Source organism: Gossypium raimondii, chromosome 2 (genome assembly GCF_025698545.1).
Source record: "Gossypium raimondii isolate GPD5lz chromosome 2, ASM2569854v1, whole genome shotgun sequence".
NCBI classification, from domain to species: domain Eukaryota; kingdom Viridiplantae; phylum Streptophyta; class Magnoliopsida; order Malvales; family Malvaceae; genus Gossypium; species Gossypium raimondii.
This window is the reverse complement of record NC_068566.1, coordinates 37,023,276-37,042,246: the sequence shown is the minus strand read 5'-3', so window position 1 is coordinate 37,042,246 and position 18,971 is coordinate 37,023,276. Positions and strand designations below refer to the sequence as shown.

General features: G+C 34.3%; 1 protein-coding gene across 1 annotated transcript; it reads right to left on the bottom strand.

The window, feature by feature from the left end:
• Nucleotides 1-11,801: 11,801 nt before the first annotated feature.
• LOC105788593 (F-box protein At5g07670) lies at nt 11,802-14,203 on the bottom strand. Its single transcript, XM_012615546.2, has 2 exons — nt 12,771-14,203; nt 11,802-12,466 (listed from the first exon to the last, which is right to left on the bottom strand). The coding sequence occupies exons 1-2, from the start codon at nt 13,934-13,936 to the stop codon at nt 12,199-12,201; spliced, it is 1,434 nt and encodes a 477-aa protein (XP_012471000.2). The 5' UTR covers nt 13,937-14,203; the 3' UTR covers nt 11,802-12,198.
• Between the last annotated feature and the right edge of the window lie 4,768 nt (nt 14,204-18,971).

The following is an 18,971-nucleotide window of genomic DNA, read 5'->3' as shown; positions in this document are numbered from 1 at the left end:
CAAATGCAAACATTCAAACTTACCTAAACATGTATATTTTACCACATTTCAAACATACACATCTAGTTCAATACCATATTTAAGCATACCATATTTTGGCCAGATTAAAACTAACTCATCACATACCATTTTGGTCATTCAAACATGCATCAATATATAGCCACATTAATACATACTAATAGGGAACCAAAAGTACCAACATGACCCAATCCAACCAACATCAAATGGTACCAAAACACTTATACATGCCAAAATTATCAACTAACATTCAAATAGATACCAACACAAGTCCACATATACATGTCATTATAACATTAGCCAAAACATCAAAAACTACCGATATTTATGTTGGATAGTGTGATAGGTCTCCGACGAGTTTCTAAACCGATCGAGCTTCCGATTATTTAAAAAAACACATAGGAAAGAAAACTACATAAGCACATAATGCTTAGTAAGCTCGTAAAACATGAACATAACTTACCATTTCAATACATAACATTAAGATTAAGCATAATATAATCCAACCACAAGCTTAGCACAAGCCTAAGTACCATCAACAACACATGTTAGTGCATCATAATTCAATTAAATATAGCATATGGTAATTCAATTCCATGGAAACATACATCATTTGAGTCATTCTCATTTTCATAAACATAAGCATCCTTACATTGAAGCTTACCATTTCAATCCTTTCCATAAATACATGATATAGTTCATTTGAACACTTAGCGTTCCTTTCTTTTTCATGCCCGTTGAACCATTTAAAATATCATCAGATACTTGGGAAAGCTCACATGAAGTGTGCTTAACATAAAACCGTAACCTTTCCTTTACATCGTTGCTCACATGAGCTATGAAATGGGTCTGCTCACACGAGCTGTGGGTCGAAATGTAAGCTACATGATACTGCTCACGCGAGTTGTGGGATATCCGCAACAAATGTAGGACCTCAGTCATTGGTAGAACATTCAAGACCAGCACCCGAAACATGAAACCCTAATGACAAGTCATTTGTATCCTACGAATTCTTAAGGTTCAATCGGGGCTCGATAATCGTCATGGCATTGTCCGATATTTATCATTTAATTACATAACAACTAACATATTAAAATATAATTAAAAATAGCATTCAAAATGATAATTTTTCGTACGAACTTACCTCAACAATTAGAGCGTAGAAACGGAATCGACTAAATTAAGACTTTAGCTTTTCCCCAATCTAAATTCGTTCTTAGTCTATCTTGATCTAAATAGAAAAACTTAATTCATTTAAAAACCATAGCATTCAATTTAGTCCACATTTCATTTTTTACAAAATTACTATTTTTCCCCTAACATTTTAACTTTTTTACAATTTAGTCTTTCAACACATAAATTGAAATCTAAGCATTTTCATCCATTTCTTAAGCTAGCTGATTTCTCTAAGGACCTATATCAATCCATACAAATCATCATTTCATAAATTTACCATGAACTTTCATCAATTTTAAAAATGAGTCCTTAAATGCCATTTTCATCTAAAATCACTTTACAAAACTAGTTTATTTATCAACAAGGACTTATAATCTTCCATTAAACATCATGAATCATGTAAGAACATTCATGGAAAAGCCCTAAAACTTTAACAGTTTTGCAAATAAATCCTTGGGCTAGCTAGATTAAGCTACAATGATCCCGAAAACATAAAAATTATTAAAAATGAGACAAAATTACATGTGAAGGACCTGACCGATACTGTCGTAACATCGATACATGGAAGACATTATGAATCTTTTTCTAACTCTGATGGCAAAACCAATCTGTAAACTACTAGTCCAATTCTATCAATGACCTCATACAGTCCCATAAACTGCGGACTAAGTTTTCCTTTCCAGCCAAATCGAAGAACTTTTTTCCAAGGTGACACTTTTAGAAATAATTTGTCTCTGAATTGAAATGCAATGTCTTTTTTTTCAAATCTGAGTAAGATTTCTGTGGATCCGAAGCTACTTTCAAATTGCCTTGTATCACTTTACCCTTTTCTTTGATTTCCCGTATCAAATCATTACCGGATAAATTTTTCTCACTGAGTTCAATCTAGTATAACGGAGTTCGACACTTTCGACCATACAAAGCTTCATACGGTGCCATTTTAATGCTCACTTGATAACTGTTGTTGTATGCAAATTCAACCAACGGCAAAAATCTTTCCTAATTACCTTCAAACTCCAAAACACAACATCGAAGCATGTATTCGTGTATCTGAATTACTCGTTCGGATTGATCATCAGTTTGTGGATGAAACGTTGTGCTAAAGTGCAAATGAGTACCTAGAGCTTCTTGTAACTTGCTCTAGAATCAAGACGTAAACTGTGGATCTTTGTCCGAAATAATAAAAACTGGCACATTATGCAATCTAACAATCTCAACAACATATAACTCTGCCAATCTTTCGAGTGAATAATCAGTATGCACTAGAATGAAATGTGCGGACTTTGTCAAACGATTTACAATAACCTATACAACATCTTTCTTTCTTGGAATCCATCGTGACACGTTCCCATTTCCACTCTGGAATCATCATTGGTTGTAGCAAACCAGAAGGTACGTGATGCTCGGCTTTAACCTGTTGACAAACCAAATATTTCAATACGAACTCAGAAATCTATCGTTTCATACTTGGCCACCAATACATCTGTTTCAAATCGTTGTACATTTTATTGCTACCAGGATGAATCGACATGCTACTACTGTGAGTTTCCTGTAAGATCTTCTGAACGAAATTAGAATTTATCGAGACACAAATTCTGCCTTTGAAGTACAAACTATCACCAAAACCAACATAAAAATTTGAATCAGGTGTCGTCTCAATCTATTTCCGTTTAGCTATCAAAATATCGCCACATTTTTTAGCTTTGCAAATTTGTTGTAAAAACGTCGGTCTAGCTTTTAATTCAGATAAAATCGAGCCGTCATCAATCAACGTCAATTGTGTGTTCAATGCTCACAAAGCAAACAATGATTTTCTAATCAAAACATCAGCAACAACATTAGTCTTTCCCAGATAATAGTCAATGATCAAATCGTAGTCTTAATAGCTCGAGCCATCTGCGCTGTCTCAAATTCAGATCTTTCTATGACATCAAATACTTCAAGATTTTGTGATCAGTAAAAATGTGACATTTTTCTCCGTACAAATGGTGTCACCAAATCTTTAAAGCAAACACAATAGCTGCAAGTTCTAAATCGTGAGTCGGATAATTCTTTTCGTGCGGTTTCAACGTTGAGAAGCATAAGCTATTACTTTGCCTTCTTGCATCAAAACACAACCCAAACCATTTAATGACACATCACTGTAAATCACAAATTCTTTTCCAGACTCTAGTTGAACCAACACAAGTGCCTCGGTTAACAAAGCTTTCAACTGATTAAAACTTTACTGACATTTCTCGGACCATTTGAATTTAACATCTTTTTGTAACAATCTCGTCAACAGCGTAGCAATCATCAAGAATCCCTTGATGAACTTTCTATAATATCCTGCTAAACCCAAAAAACTTTTAACTTCAGATACATTTCTCGGAGGCTTCTAGTCTACTACAACTGAAATTTTATTCGAATCAACTCTAATGCCATCTGCCAATACAACATGTCCCAAAAATCTGACTTCTCGGAGCCAGAACTCACATTTGCTAAACTTAGCGAACAATTGTTTTTCACGTAAAGTTTGCAAAACAATCTCAAATGTTGGGTATGCTCTGTCCCATCTCATGAATAGATCAGAATGTCATCAATGAAATACGACAACAAATCTGTCTAAATACGGTCTAAATATTCTATTCATTAAATCTATGAATACAATAGGTGCATTAGTCAAACCAAATGGCATCACAAGAAACTCATAATGCCCGTACCTAGTTCTAAATGTGGTTTTTGGCACATCTAAGTCTTTAACCCGCAACTGATAATAACCAAAACGAAGATCGATCTTTGAGAAAATAGTCACACCTTTCAACTAGTCAAATAGATCATCAATACGTGGCAAATGATACTTACTCATGATCGTGACTTTGTTGAGTTGTCGATAATCGATACATAGTCGCATAGATCCATCATTTTTCTTGACAAATAATATATGAGCACCTCAAGAAGAAAAGTTGGGCCGAGCAAAGCCCCTATCTGTCAACTTTTGCAACTGTGCTTTCAACTCTTTTAATTCTGTAAGTGCCATTCTATATGGAGCTATCAATATTGGAGATGTTCCCGACACTAACTCAATACCAAACTCAACCTCTCTAATCTGCGGTAACCCTAGTAACTCTTCTAGAAACACATCTGTATACTCACATACTACTAGAACCGGTTCTAATTTCAATTTTGAAACTCTAAAATCAAATATATAAGAGAGATACTCTTCACAACCTTTTCTAACATACTTCTATGCTAACATAGTTGAAATAACATTAGATGCACTATCCAGTCTATCTGATTCAATTTGAAGTTTTTCACCGTTTTGACATTTTAACACAATATGTTTTCTTCTAAAGTTCACAGCAGCATCATACAGAGTTAACCAGTCCATACCCAAAATCACATCAAACTCATCAAAGGGTAGTAACATCAAATCAGCCGGAACCCCAAATCATCAAAGGACAGTTTTTACAAACTTTATCAACTAACACATACTGACCTAGGGGGTTCGTTACTTTAATCACAAACTCAGTAGACTCAAAAGGCAATTTCTTAGCTAACACTAAAGTCGTACATACATATGGTTATGTTGACCCCAAGTCAATCAAAGCAGTTACATTAGTACCAAAGATGGAAAATGTACCGGTGATAACATCTGGCGCTGAAGCTTTCTCTCGAGCACGGATTGCGTAAGCTCTAGCTGGTGCTCGTGCCTCAGACCTCACAATAGAGTCTTTCGTCCCACTATGGCTATTACCTACATTTCCAGTGTTTTGAGGTGGTCCCCCTCTCGCAACTATATTACTCAGTCGAGTAGTCTGAGCCTTTTTTTGTCGGACCTTTCAAGGCAATCTCCGAGATAATGTTCATATGAACCACATTTCATGACCCATCTTACAATCTACATTCACCAAAGTGTCTTCTATTACATTTCTGACATTCGGGCTTGTTGTTTTTGACACTGCCTACACTCGATGTTGACATAACTTGAGGTTTCAAGCTTGAATATTATTTTTCTCTATCTTTCCCGGAGTAACCTACCGAAGTTAACGAACGACCATTATATTCTTTTGACTTCTTTGACGGTGATGAGTATGACTTTCCCAAATGTTGCTTTACTGAATCACGAGCCTTAGAATTAGCATTACTCTTTTCTTTGCTAAGTTCCTCGGCTTTATGCGCTCTGTCAACCAGAACTACAAATTCTTTCAACTCAAGAATCACGACAAGCAAATTAATGTCTTCATTTAGCCTGTCTTTAAATTGACTACACATTGCAGCTTCGGTTGGTACACTTTATCGGGCATACTTGCTAAGTTGCACAAATTTCCTCTCATATTCCGACACTGACATATGGCCTTTCTTCAACTCAAGGAAATCTTTACATTTCTTATCAAAAAATCTCTAGCACACATATTTCTTTCAGAATTCAGTCTGAAAGAACTCCCAATTTACTTGATCTCTCGGTACAACCGCAACCAAAGTGTTCCACCACTAATAAGTTGAATATTTCAACAATGAAACATCGCATTTCAAGCATTCCATAGGAGTACATGATAATTCGTCAAAAAATCTGACCGTGTTTTCTAACCAAAACTCGGCTCTCTCTAGATCATCTTCAGCTGTACCTCTAAACTCTTCAGCCAATATTTATGGATTTTATCAACTAGAGGCTTGCTCACTCGTACTGGTTCCAAACCCTAAGAAACTATGGGGACCGGTTGGGGTACAAGTAGGGGTGGAGGTCGTGGAGCCATTAGGTTCATTCGCACGAACTCGGAGAACCATTTAGGCATCATCTGGAAGAAGGCTTCCTTAGCCTCTCCTTCTCGGCCCTCAGATACGAGCCTACTTCCACTAGACGCTACCCTATGAATGGAAGCTTACACGTTACTTTCTACTTCATCGGAATCAGCTTGGTTGGACGACATTTTATCTATATAAAAACATTGTTTCATTTGAGTCAGGAGTTATCGCACTATCACAGGTTATATAATGGCATGTATTTCTAGACTCATACATGCTATGTCCAGTCCGAGAACCGACTAAATCATAGCTCTGATACCATTAAATTAACACCCCTAACCCGTATCTATCGCTGAAATAGGGTTACAGAGCATTACCGTACAAACAGAACATTAATACATATATTTTATACATCATTTCAAACATAATCTAAATACATTCAATCACATACACAATGTCTCTTAATCGAGCCCTCGAGGCCCTAGAAATACCTTAGAAACAATTCGGGACAAAATTGGAATCAATCAAAAAGTACACAAAAAAGTTAGAAAAATTGAACTGCAGGGGTCACACGGCCGTGTCCCAGCTCGTCTCCTCACCTGTGTAATTCACTGAGTAGGGTCACACGGCTAAGTCACACGCCCGTGTGCCAGGCCGTGTAACTCTCGAAATATCCCCACACGCCCGTGTCTCAGGCCGTGTGGACATGAATTTACCCAAATTTAAACAATTTCTAATACCAAACCATGCATACACCTAAAGGCATTTTGTGCACATAATCAAAGCCTCAAAACATGACCAAAACTTATATGAAATGACAAATTCAATAGTCCAAGATCATTCAACCAATATGTCATATAAGGCACCTCAAATGCAAACATTCAGACTTACCTAAACATGTATACTTTACTAGATTTCAAATATACATATCTAGTTCAATACCATATTTAAACATACCATATTTTGGCCATATTGAAATTAACTCATCACATACCATTTTGGCCATTCAAACATGCATCAATATATAACCACATTAATACATACTAATAGGACACCAAAAGTACCAATATGACCCAATCCAACCAACATCAAATGGTACCAAAACACTTATATGCCAAAATCATCAACTAATATTCAAATAGATACCAACACAAGTCCACCTATACATGCCATTATAACCTTGGCCAAAACATAAAAAGCTACCAATATTTATGCTAGATAGTGTGATAAGTCTCCGACGAGATTCTCAACCGATCGAGCTTCCGATTATCTAAAAAAAACATAGGAAAGAAAACTACATAAGCACATAATGCTTAGTAAGTTCATAAAACATGAACATAACTTACCATTTCAATGCATAACATTAAAATTAAGCATAATACAATCCAACTACAAGCTTGGCACAAGCCTAAGCACCATCAACAATACATGTTAGTGCATTTATACATGATTCAATTAAATATAGCATATGGTAATTCATTTCCATGGAAACATACATCATTTGAGTCATTCTCATTTTCATAAACATAAGCATACTTCCCTTAAAGCTTACCGTTTCAATCCTTTCCATAAATACATGATATAGTTCCTTTGAACACTTATTGTTCCTTTCCTTTTCATGCCCGTTGAATCATTTAGAATATCATCAGATACTCAGGAAAGTTCACACGAAGTGTGCTTAACATAAAATTGTAACATTTCCTTTACATCGTTTGTCGCACGAGCTGTGAAATAGGCTACACGAAGTGTGCTTTGGGTAGGAATGTATGTTACACGATGCTGCTCATGCGGGCTATGGAGTATCCGCAACAAATGTAAGACCTCAGCCATCGGTAGGACATTTAAGACCAGCACCCGAAACATGAAAACCCTAATGACATGTCATTTGTATCCTACGAATTCTTAAGGTTCAATTGGGGCTCGATAACCGTCATGGCATTGTCGGATATTTATCATTCAATTACATAAGAACTAACATACTAACATATAATTAAAAATAACATTAAAAATGATACTTTTTCATACGAACTTACCTCGACAATTAGAACGTAAAAATGAAATCGACTAATCCGATGATTTAGCTTTTCCCCGATCTAAATCCGTTCTCGGTCTATCTTGATCTAAATAGACAAATTTAATTCATTTAATAACCCTAGCATTCAATTTAGTCCACATTTCATATTTTGCAAAATTACTATTTTGCCCCTAATATTTTAACTTTTTTACAATTTAGTCATTTAACACATAAATTGAAATCTAAGCATTTTCATCCTTTTTTTCAAGCTAGATGATTTCTCTAGGGACCTATATCAATCCATACAAATCATCGTTTCACAAATTTACCATGAACTTTCATCAATTTTACAAATAAATCCCTAAATGTCGTTTTCATTTAAAATCACCTTACAAAACTAGTTTATTTATCAACAAGGACTCATAATCTTCTATTAAACATCAAGAATCATGCAAGAAAATTCTTATAAAACCCTAAATATTTAAAAATTTTGCAAATAAATCCCTGGGCTAGCTAGATTAAGCTACAATGATCCCAAAAACATAAAAATCATTAAAAATGGGACAAAATTACATACCATGCAAATGAACTAAGCTTTACCGAACACTAACTATATCTTCAATTTTGAATTCGGCTGAAAAATTATAAAATGAAGAAGATGGATGCATTTTCTTTAAGTTATTTTAACTTTAATTACTTATTTACTAAAACATTCATAATTTCTTCAAAACCGAGTCCATAAATATTCACCAACAACTCAATTGGTCTATTTACCATCCAAGTCCCTTAGATTAATATTTCATAGTTATTTAATACCTTTAGCTAATAGCACTCTACTTTTGCACCTTTTACGATTTAGTCCTTTTAACATAATTAATCATGCAAACGTCAAAATTTCTTAACTAAACTTTAACATGACCCTAATATAGTCCCGTAAACATTAAAATAATAATAATAATAAAGATTTACTAATTAGATTTGTGGTCCCAAAACTACTATTCCAATTTCACTAAAAACAGGTTGTTACAAACCCTGTTTAAGAGTAAATCTTGCATAATTGAGTGGAGTTGCATGCAATCTTAGAAATAGGATGACATAAGTTTACCGAATTAGAGTCAAATCTAATAGGGGAATCCATTGCATGAGTTAATGCGATAATAGGGGTTTTAATTATAAAGAAATTTCAATTAATTAACATATAGTCAATTGCCCTTATGCTTAAAAGAAATATTAGCATATTTTAGGGATTTCTACGGATCAAAATACTAAGTAAAGAAATTGTGCAATTTAGATTGATATTGACAAATGAAATCTAGGTGGATTCTTTCCTGTGTATTGTTTCGCTTATTGGTTGTTACTCAATTATTTTGATGATTTATTCTTTTTTTTGTGTTCGTTAGTTAATTAATTTAGTTAACTTTAGGTTTAATCAATCACTCGAATTATTCGGTTAAATAATAGAAAGATGGTAATTACTAGTACTTTAGTCTTCGTGGAAACAATATCTTTACTCACCGTAGCTATACTGTTAATTGATAGGTGCACTTGCCTTAGTTAAATTTTTAGTTAGTTTCGTGGACATCACTGTTCATTTGATTCAACATACAATTCATTTTTGGTTTCGACGAGCTAGTGGAGGGACTGATTGGACATATGCGGTTGAGGCTCAAATTATTTATAATTAAGTTCTAGCTTTTCTCCAATTAATTATAAACTAATTTAGTCACGAAGTCATTCCACTATAGTATCACGACTGAGCTCTTCCCAACAGCATACCATTATGAAAGTAACTCGATTAGTGCTCGTCCAATGACCTTGTTATAAGTGTGTTACCCTCATAGGATATCCTTAATCTTTTTGGGATAACATTTGTTCTCCTAATATGATCCTATTTTATCTCATGGTAACCATTAAATATTCATTCATGAAAAGTCAATTACTATCAAATAGTAATCAAGTCATTCATCATAAAGACGAACAACTCGTGGCCACGTTTACTTTTCATCAACCATGTAATGCCAATAAGAGGATATCATTTATCTATGTCTCGGGCTATGGATTCCACTGTTGCGAATGACGTTACATATTGCAAAAGTCGTATAGCCAGCACACCAACTTTCGATTCCTTATCTATTTGAACTCATGTTTTTACTTACATCAAAGTGCACAAGTCACGCATGCATATCCCGCCATCCACTCAGGATTTAGGTGTGCCACACTATGAACGTCACAAGTGAATAAATCTATAAATGGATTCAGGATCTATTCTTCTTGGGTTTAGTCCGAGTACTATCAGTCCAGTCACATCTATGTCTCTATCTTTTGGGAGTCATCCGCTTCGATACTCAAAAAAAAACATCTCCCCAATTGGACTTGATAGACGACATATTAGTTTTTCAAACGATTTGCTCATTTCTAATTAGACTAAAGACATGTTTAGGTTCGTCTATTAATATAAGTTATTTTTTTGTATTATGTTCCTACTACGTAATACCATTTAGTATTAGTTTAAACATTAGACAATTAGTGAGCTAATATTTGCTTCTATGTTGCTTTTCATGTAAAAATCATATGAGGAAGATTATACAAAGTATATTATTATAATCCATGAATTATTTTACTTACCAATCTATTCGAAGAAATTAAAAGTGTATATAGATGAAATACTTAGGGAACTAGATTCAACAGTTTTGGACCCTGATGTATGAGCACCAGAGTCCCCAAACCTCATCAAGAAATTAAATGTTCAACAGGGTTGCTAGGCTGAACCCAATGTAGGCCTCCAATTTTTCCTAGCAAGAGAGGGTTTTAAGGCCCACTCTCGGGCCTATGAAACCACCAAAGGCGTAAATGGGGCATCATTGGGCTCTCCCGGGACCATCATTTGAGCTATATAAGTCCACAATTTAAACATGAAGCCCGCCTATTAGAGAGGCCTCTTTTAGCCTCTTATAGAAGTGCAAGGGATCACCACTTGCACCCTTAGACAATAAAAGGATGTGTGCATCTAAGCACAGATCTCTCCTCTATCTAATAAGGAAGAGATAGGTGGTGGCCAACAACTTGCACAATTGACAAGTTGCTTGGCCACGAACTGGAGTATAAATAGAGAGGACTCTCCCATTGGATAACATCATTTCATACACACATCTCATAATACAATTCATTTAGCATATCCTCTCCTTACATCTAAGAGCTCGTCTTCCACATGTTGAGAGCACTTCTTTCTAAAAACTCTCTTTCTCTATACGATTCTAGGCCCCCATTGGAAAAAGCCACTATCAAAGGCTTCAAGCATTAGCTAAGGGCCTTATCGTGCTCACTACACAAGCACATCTTATCTTCATTGTTCCATATATTAGTTTTCGTTTGCCTTATTTATTCTTGTTTGATAGACCGACTTAACCAACAAAGTGTGCCCCGGAGGACAACCTCCAATGTCCTCTCATGAATGTTTCCTCTTTGCAAATGTTTGAAAGTCAATCAACAAAAAGGAAGGACATAACCTTTACCAACACTCTTTCGAAGGTCCTTCCATGACTATTGTTCACTCCCTTGAAACATTCTCGACGTTTATGCTTGTCTGAAGGTTTCACCTTGGATGTTGCTCATCCCTTAAGGCACTCATGGCGTCTACACCCGTCCAAGACACCGTCATGGTGAACAAAGGTCTCCCTCTACATCAAACATGGTCCTAAGTCTTCGTCCACTCCATCTCCATCTTTGGTGCATTTTTGCAAATAGCAAAACTTTCTCATCCGCAACAATTACCAAAAATATTTTGCACTACTATTATACTTTTGATGCTATTATTATCAACAAAAAGCAGCACAATTACTCAAAATCATTTCCCTGAATCCGATAGTACTAATATAAAAGCATTCGGTCTGTTACTTTTCAATGTAACTTTGGTCACAGTCTACAAATTCAGCTTCCGTAATTTATGAAAGAATCCTACACATACAAGTAAGCTGATAAGTCTATTAATAATTAATGAAAAAATAATAATGAACGAAAGCCAAACTCTAAGAGTAATGTTAATGCATTGCTCTCTACAGTCCACACATTCAGATATCCATAATAAGGATATATAAGAAATGTTTTACATTATAAATTACACCAAAATTCTAATAATCCTTTCTCTGTTCGCTAACCTAGTTAGTCTTACAGAAAGGGAAGTGACGGATAAAATATTTCCATGTTAGAAGTACATCATTGCATCGGCAGCAAAGAACCGAATCCTTGATACCTGAAAATTCTGCGTCTCACGTCCTTTTGAAAAATTTCCCACCTTTTTTTCCCATGCCAGTTCCCATAAGACTGGACGAAAGCAAAGATTTGGTGTCTGGCCTCCACCGCAACTCTTTAAGATTACAGAATAAGGTTGCGAGTGCGGGAGATATGTCACTTTCCTTTATGTTCTTGCATGATACGACTACCAGAGTTTCGAGGTCCAACCACGAAAGAACCGTGGCTTCCAAACCTTCAGTTGTCAGTAATGAGCATCCTTCTAAAGATAAGAACTTCACTCTCCTGTGAGAAAAATAAATGACTTAGTTTCTCAATCAAAAACAATGTCGGTTGTCCAAATCCCCGTTCCCAGATTTCATATTCTTCCATGTCACTAAATAAATCAATGCTCATCATATTGCTACCTAACAAACATTATGATCATAAATTTCCGCTATCAATCTAATAAAGCACATCTACCTGAGGTACATGACTCGATGGCAATTAACTAACCCTTTTTCTTTTTCTTTCATTCAGGCAAGCAAGCAAAGGTAATGAAAACAGGCTAAGAGATTCATAAAAGAACAAAACAAGAACAATTAATTACCTGCAAACACTAGCAAAGGTGAACATATCGTTGTCCAATCCCCAGCAGTCCAAAACAACAACCTCTCTCACAGCTTCACATACTCGAAACAAAGCTCTCACACTCTTCTTACTCCGCAATTGACACTTTTGCAAATGCAATCGCTCGAGAGACGGACAAAACCCCAAGTACTCATCGGGGCCGGGATCCAAGTCGATCCTCTTACAAGACAGCAACCTCAAAGTCTTCAAATTCTCACAATAAGACAATGCAGCCAACCATCCATCTTCCATTCTATGATCACAAATAGTTAATTCTTCAAGCATTAAACAGCATTGCCCAATGGCTTTAATCCCATCAAAACTCCCTTCACAACCACTAAGTTCAAGCTTAACTAACCTCTTGCACCCTTGAGCTAGGATAGTTAACCCAACATCGGAAACCAATGAACAATAAAGACCGTCAACGTTTCCGACAAGTTTCAGGATTTGCAAATTCTCACACGCTGCAATCCCTCGTAAAACGTTGTCGTTACACTTATGTAACTCAAGCTCTTGTAGTGTCAAACATTCTTCAGCCAAGGTTAACAACCCCAACTCGCTGGCGTTAATTACCACAAGTCTTCGAAGATTGGGGCAGCCATTAGCAAGTGCTTGTAGACCTCCATCAACAACTTCAACAGGCAATAGGTTTTCTTCCAAAAGCTCCCAATTTGAACAATTGCCATACCTCATTTGCATCGAAACCATCCGATGAGTTAACAGAATCCCGGAATTTCGGGGTGAAAACAAACAGCCATTGAGCAAATCCACGTGTGCTAAGTTAGGGAATCTAGTGATTAACCGACCTGAAACGAGAAAGTTCCAATCTAGGATCTTCAAGGACCGAACCAAACGGCCTTGGAGATAGAGCCACCGTTTGCAGACAAGGGAGTTAGGGTTCCTTTGAGAAAGGGGTAGCTTAGAGAGGATTTTTAGGAGGAGGTCGTCGGACAAGAGAAGAGTTCGGTCGATGTTAGCGAAATGGGGGATAAGGGTTTGGGATTTGGGGTCTTTAGAAGCTAAAGACTGAAGCTGCATAGCGAACACCACATGCTTCAATGGCTTTGTTTTCTTGAGCCAAATGTCCGACCAGCGCGGCGGCCTCTTCTTCAACGGGGAATCTGGGTTTTCCTCCAAAACTGACATCGTTTTAATCAATGCCTCCTCTGCCTCTGTCACTCACTCCTTGACCTCGTTCTTTGTTTTGCCACTACAGTAAGTTAGCATCGGTGAATTTCCAGCAAAACGAATGGAATTTCGAATTTCTGCGAAATCTTGTGTTTTTGTTTTTAAGAAGAGACGCAGAGATGAGATGGGGAGTTGTTTTTCTTATGCTTCAGTTTAGTGATGCTGCTAACGGATTCCTTGAAGCGGTGGGGTCGGGATTTTGAATCCAAACCTGTTTCTCTAATGACGCTTTTCTACTACTATTGCTTTTTGTTTTTATGTCAGATTTTGAATATTTTAGTTGCTTTTTTTAATTCTATTTTTTTACCTAATTTTATAAAATGATTATTTTAGTAAAACTAAATAAAATTTTAATTATAAAATGTTTATTTGACTTAATTATTTTAGATTTTTGGTGTTCGGTGATAAAAAATCAAATTAAATGGTTAGATAATTATTTTTAATTTTCATAATTGAATCACCTAAATTTTTTATTAATAATTAAATACCAAAACATTTACTAATGTTTCACATTAGGCTCGAGTCCTTGCTTCAATAAGAGTTCGGATTTGAATCAACACCCTCTTTTATATTATAGAGTTATTGAATGGCAGTAATATAAATTGCAATAAGAGTACAAAATAACATAAAACTATGAAAATTGAAGAAAAAGACACTTGCATTATAAAAACTTGGAAAATTTGGGAATAATAAATTGAAGGTGAATGATTAGTTATTAAGTTTGGTTTAGAAAACAAAAAATAAAATAAAAGAAAGTTGGTTTGAAAGGAAAATTAAAAGAATCGAAAGAGATGAAATCTGTGTAAATTATGAAAGAAAGACTTGAACCTAACCTCGTCAACTAGGGGTGGGGAGGTTAGGGTAACATCATTTTTAATTTGACCTGTTGAAGTTAAAGTAAGTTTTTGTTGTTGTTGTTGTATTATGTTTATCATTAATATTTATGTATTTTAATTGAATGAAATTTGAGCAAACAAAATGTACATTAATATTGTTTTAAAATTTATTCAATTTTAATTGGAAGGAGCGTTGAGGCGAAAAAGAAAATTTAGAAATGAGAGAACGTCTCTTGTAAATTGTAACAATGTGGCTTTGCCTTTTGCCTCTTCACAATAGCCGTTGGATAATTTCAATGTCGCTTTTTCCTTTTGGTCGTTGGGACTTGGGACACCAACTCGCCAAGTATACCGAAGTTGAAATTACCAACTTCATCCATTTCACAAAAGATCAAAAAAATTCATTAACCTAGAGATATTATTTTATGTTATGGATCTCTCTAATTACATTATTTATAATTTTTTTCTAATTTTTTAATGATATTTCGATAATGTTTTTCATGTTCTTTATACATAATTTAGGGCTTAAAGTTCGAGGTTTAAGGTTTATGATTCAATATTCGGGATTCGAAATTCAAGGTTTATGATAAAAAATTCATCAAAATTACGTATCGATAACATAGAAAAGATTGTGGAAACGTCATTAAATAATTGGAAAGAAACCATGAATGATGTAGTGAGAAGCACCGACAGATACAAGGCTACTGCCCCCTAGCTTTTTAGAAATTTACATAGCATCCCCTTTAAGATAAATTTTATTATATTAACCCCTTAAAATTTTAAATTCTACCCCCAAACCTCAAAAAACACCAACTAAATTGACAATACTGATATAAGTTTACCCCTAAATCGTATTTTTGGATCGACCACTAATAAAAACGATATATAAATTGTAATTTTTTATTTATATATAATTTAATTGAAACATAGATTGTGAAACTACAACTAAGCATTAAATCCTAAATATTTAAATTATTTTTTAATAAAATTGTTAAAAGGAAGTTTTCAAATTTGATAATCAATATATATAAGTGTCATCTTCAAATTAATTATTAAAACTGAATCACGTAAATACTTTATAATTTTTAAAATAAAATTTATTTTTATTTAGAATTAAATTAATGAATATTTAAATAGAGTTAACGTAATATTAATCTATTTCAAAATTAATAACACTTAAATATGAAATTTTAATCAATTCATTCAAATTTCAAATTAATACATTTTCTTTAAAAATAATTTAATTTAATTTAATTGAAACATAGTTCATTAACCTCATTAAATTCTAAACCTTTAAATTGATTTTTATAAAATTTATTACCAGAAATTTTTAAATTTGGTAATTTATGGATATGGATAAAAGTATATTAAATAATAAGAATTTTTATTTTTAATAACATAGTTTTTTTAAAATATTATTAAACATTTAAGTTTTAAATATAACTTCATCAATTATTAAAAGAAATATTGTACAAGATAGAATTAAATAATAGTCAACTTCATAATTACGATAGTATAAATCAGCTTGGACATGTGGTAGCACGAGAAATGACTTAACGAGCGCCCATGAACGGTCCTCTACCTCATACCTCAATGGTGAGTACCTGCTTTCGGCCACCTTTTTTTATCCCCTAAGGAGGGTGTGGCGCCCCAAACTCGGCTAGGATTGACCAACCCAAATCCAGAACGTCACATTAGTCACTTGTATAGCCTCCTTACCAACCACCAATCACACCACAAACCACCATTCATACCACACAAATACATGCAAAATAATTGATCCTCAAATAAAAATAAACATACAAATCCCGAGATTTATGCTTCTCTAGTAAAATAATCAAAATAACAAGTAGGGGTAAAATCGTCATTCAACATACATTATATGAAACAATCATAAACATAGATTAAGCATACATTAAGTATATGCAGTATTATTTAAAACAATATTTGAAAGAATCGACTAAACCAATAAGTAAACTCAAGTAATTTAAAACAAAGGTTTAAGGACTAAATGGTAAATTTGGTAAAATATCCCGAAAAATATTTTTGAAAAATTAAAATTAAATTTATGAAATTATACATATACTACTTAATCATACAAAATTTCAAGGCATTTTATGGCATTTAAGGACTCCAATTGCATTGCATAAAAATCAAGACTCAATTGCAAAAATAACAAAACATGCTAAAAACACTTAGAGAGTCTTGTCGTGACAACATGACTTACCTCATCGCAACGTGATCTGGAAAACCTCTCTCGTCACAACGATGTGAAAAATGGTGTCCCAACATCAATCCCTCATCGTGACATCACACGAATGTCGTCGCGATGTCACCTTCAATTTTTGCAAAAATAGCCTAGAAATCAACATTTGACACTTTGTACCTAAATTAAACATGCCATTTCGTGTTTTCCAGCTAGTTTCTCTATTCTAACATGTCATATAACATATGGAGATCATTCACAACATGCTCAATTACCTTAAAACATACAATATCAAAGTTTGACACCCTGAGTAATTAACTAGGCTAGCATGCATTTCCAAGTTAACATATCAACATACTCAACATGCCAATTATGCATCTCATGCATTTCTAAGTGCATTTTAAGTTCAGTTTATACCATTTGGTCATTTTAAACTTGTCTCAATGTCCAACTTGCTATTCTAACACTCTTATCAAATTTCAACCATCCACACACCATTCAATCAACTAGATCTCAACCATCTTGTACCATGCATTTCAGTTATTGTTCCTAGTCAATCAACTATCACAAACCAATTATAAGAGTCCTTAAATAGTCAATAAAATGTCCATTTAAAAACCAAAGAAATGTTAAAGTTTAATCCCTCAAGTATGGTCCCACATTACCATCATTTTCATAGTTGGAAGCCACATCACATACTCAATAAGATAGCCTTATTTGGATCACTTGGCTTGCTCACTTCTCCTCCTTGCTATTACTATTTTTCTGCAAAATAAACATATAAGAGTGTGGGCTTAAGCAAGCTCAGTGAATGCTCAAAAATGCCACAATAAACCACAACATTAACGGTTAATAGAAAGCATACTAAGCACAATATCACATATAATCATCAATCTTTAATTTATGTTGATACATTGGCATCTTGTGATTATGAAATATGCACGGAAATACAACACATCAGATACACAAATCTCTATCACACCAATGACTTATAGAGTCTAACATGTCCCAAATAAGTGTAGCAATAAGCTGACACTCTCCAACAAACCAAATATGTCCCAATGAATGTAGCTTAGCTCAACATTCCCTTATCTCTCCAACATATCCATTTTACACATTTATTTTTCTGGTTTATACACACTTTCACATGTCATGTTCATCATGATCACATCACTATCTTATCCATATTTTCTGCACTCTCAAGTCTATCACAATGCTCATTGAGCCACATACATTATAATCTCATATGTGTGCAATAAACCAGCAGATCACAAGTCATATTCTAACATAATCACATTTCATATAATCACATTAGCACATTTTATACACATCACATCACATTTTAGCTTTATTTGTAAAGTACCTTAAGTTTAAGTAGAAACACTTACACTTGGAACTTAGGATAGGTGATTAGGTTACCTAAGCTCCCCTTTTAGCACATTGAATTGTGCCTAAAAGTAGCAATTCCAAATCACTCACCGATTTAACTTTTACTTCAATTTCGAAAGCTTAAACAAACTTTTCTTTCCCCTTCACTTTGCTCGTAGAAGCTCTTGATGGATCTAACACTTTGCATACACGTTAAACATAGTATAAACACATCATGAAAAATGACAAACACAATCAAATCACATTAAAAACGCAGATCTTTGCTCTCTTTTCTCAATACCGAAATCTAGCTAAATTTATCGATATAAGAGACTTGCTCAATTTTCGATCCAAATCCCTAAACATGTTTCTAAACATCCTAATTATTATATTATAACAGATCTAAGCCATCAATTTAACCTAATAGCAAATTTAACCTAATAAGTATCTATATATTTTTTATTCAACACTTTCACATTAAATAAAAATTGAATAAGAGTATTAAACATATTCAAAATATTAATTGTCTTGACTTGTATAAAGAAGTAATTAAAGCTCTTGTTAGACGCCGGTTTGACACGAG

Excerpts from the sequence above, each read along its gene's own strand:
- LOC105788593 (XM_012615546.2), bottom strand. The coding sequence starts at position 13,936 with ATGTCAGTTTTGGAGGAAAACCCAGATTCCCCGTTGAAGAAGAGGCCG. Across the intron at positions 12,467-12,770 it reads ACCTTTGCTAGTGTTTGCAG|GAGAGTGAAGTTCTTATCTT; the intron begins GTAATTAATTGT and ends TTTTTCTCACAG.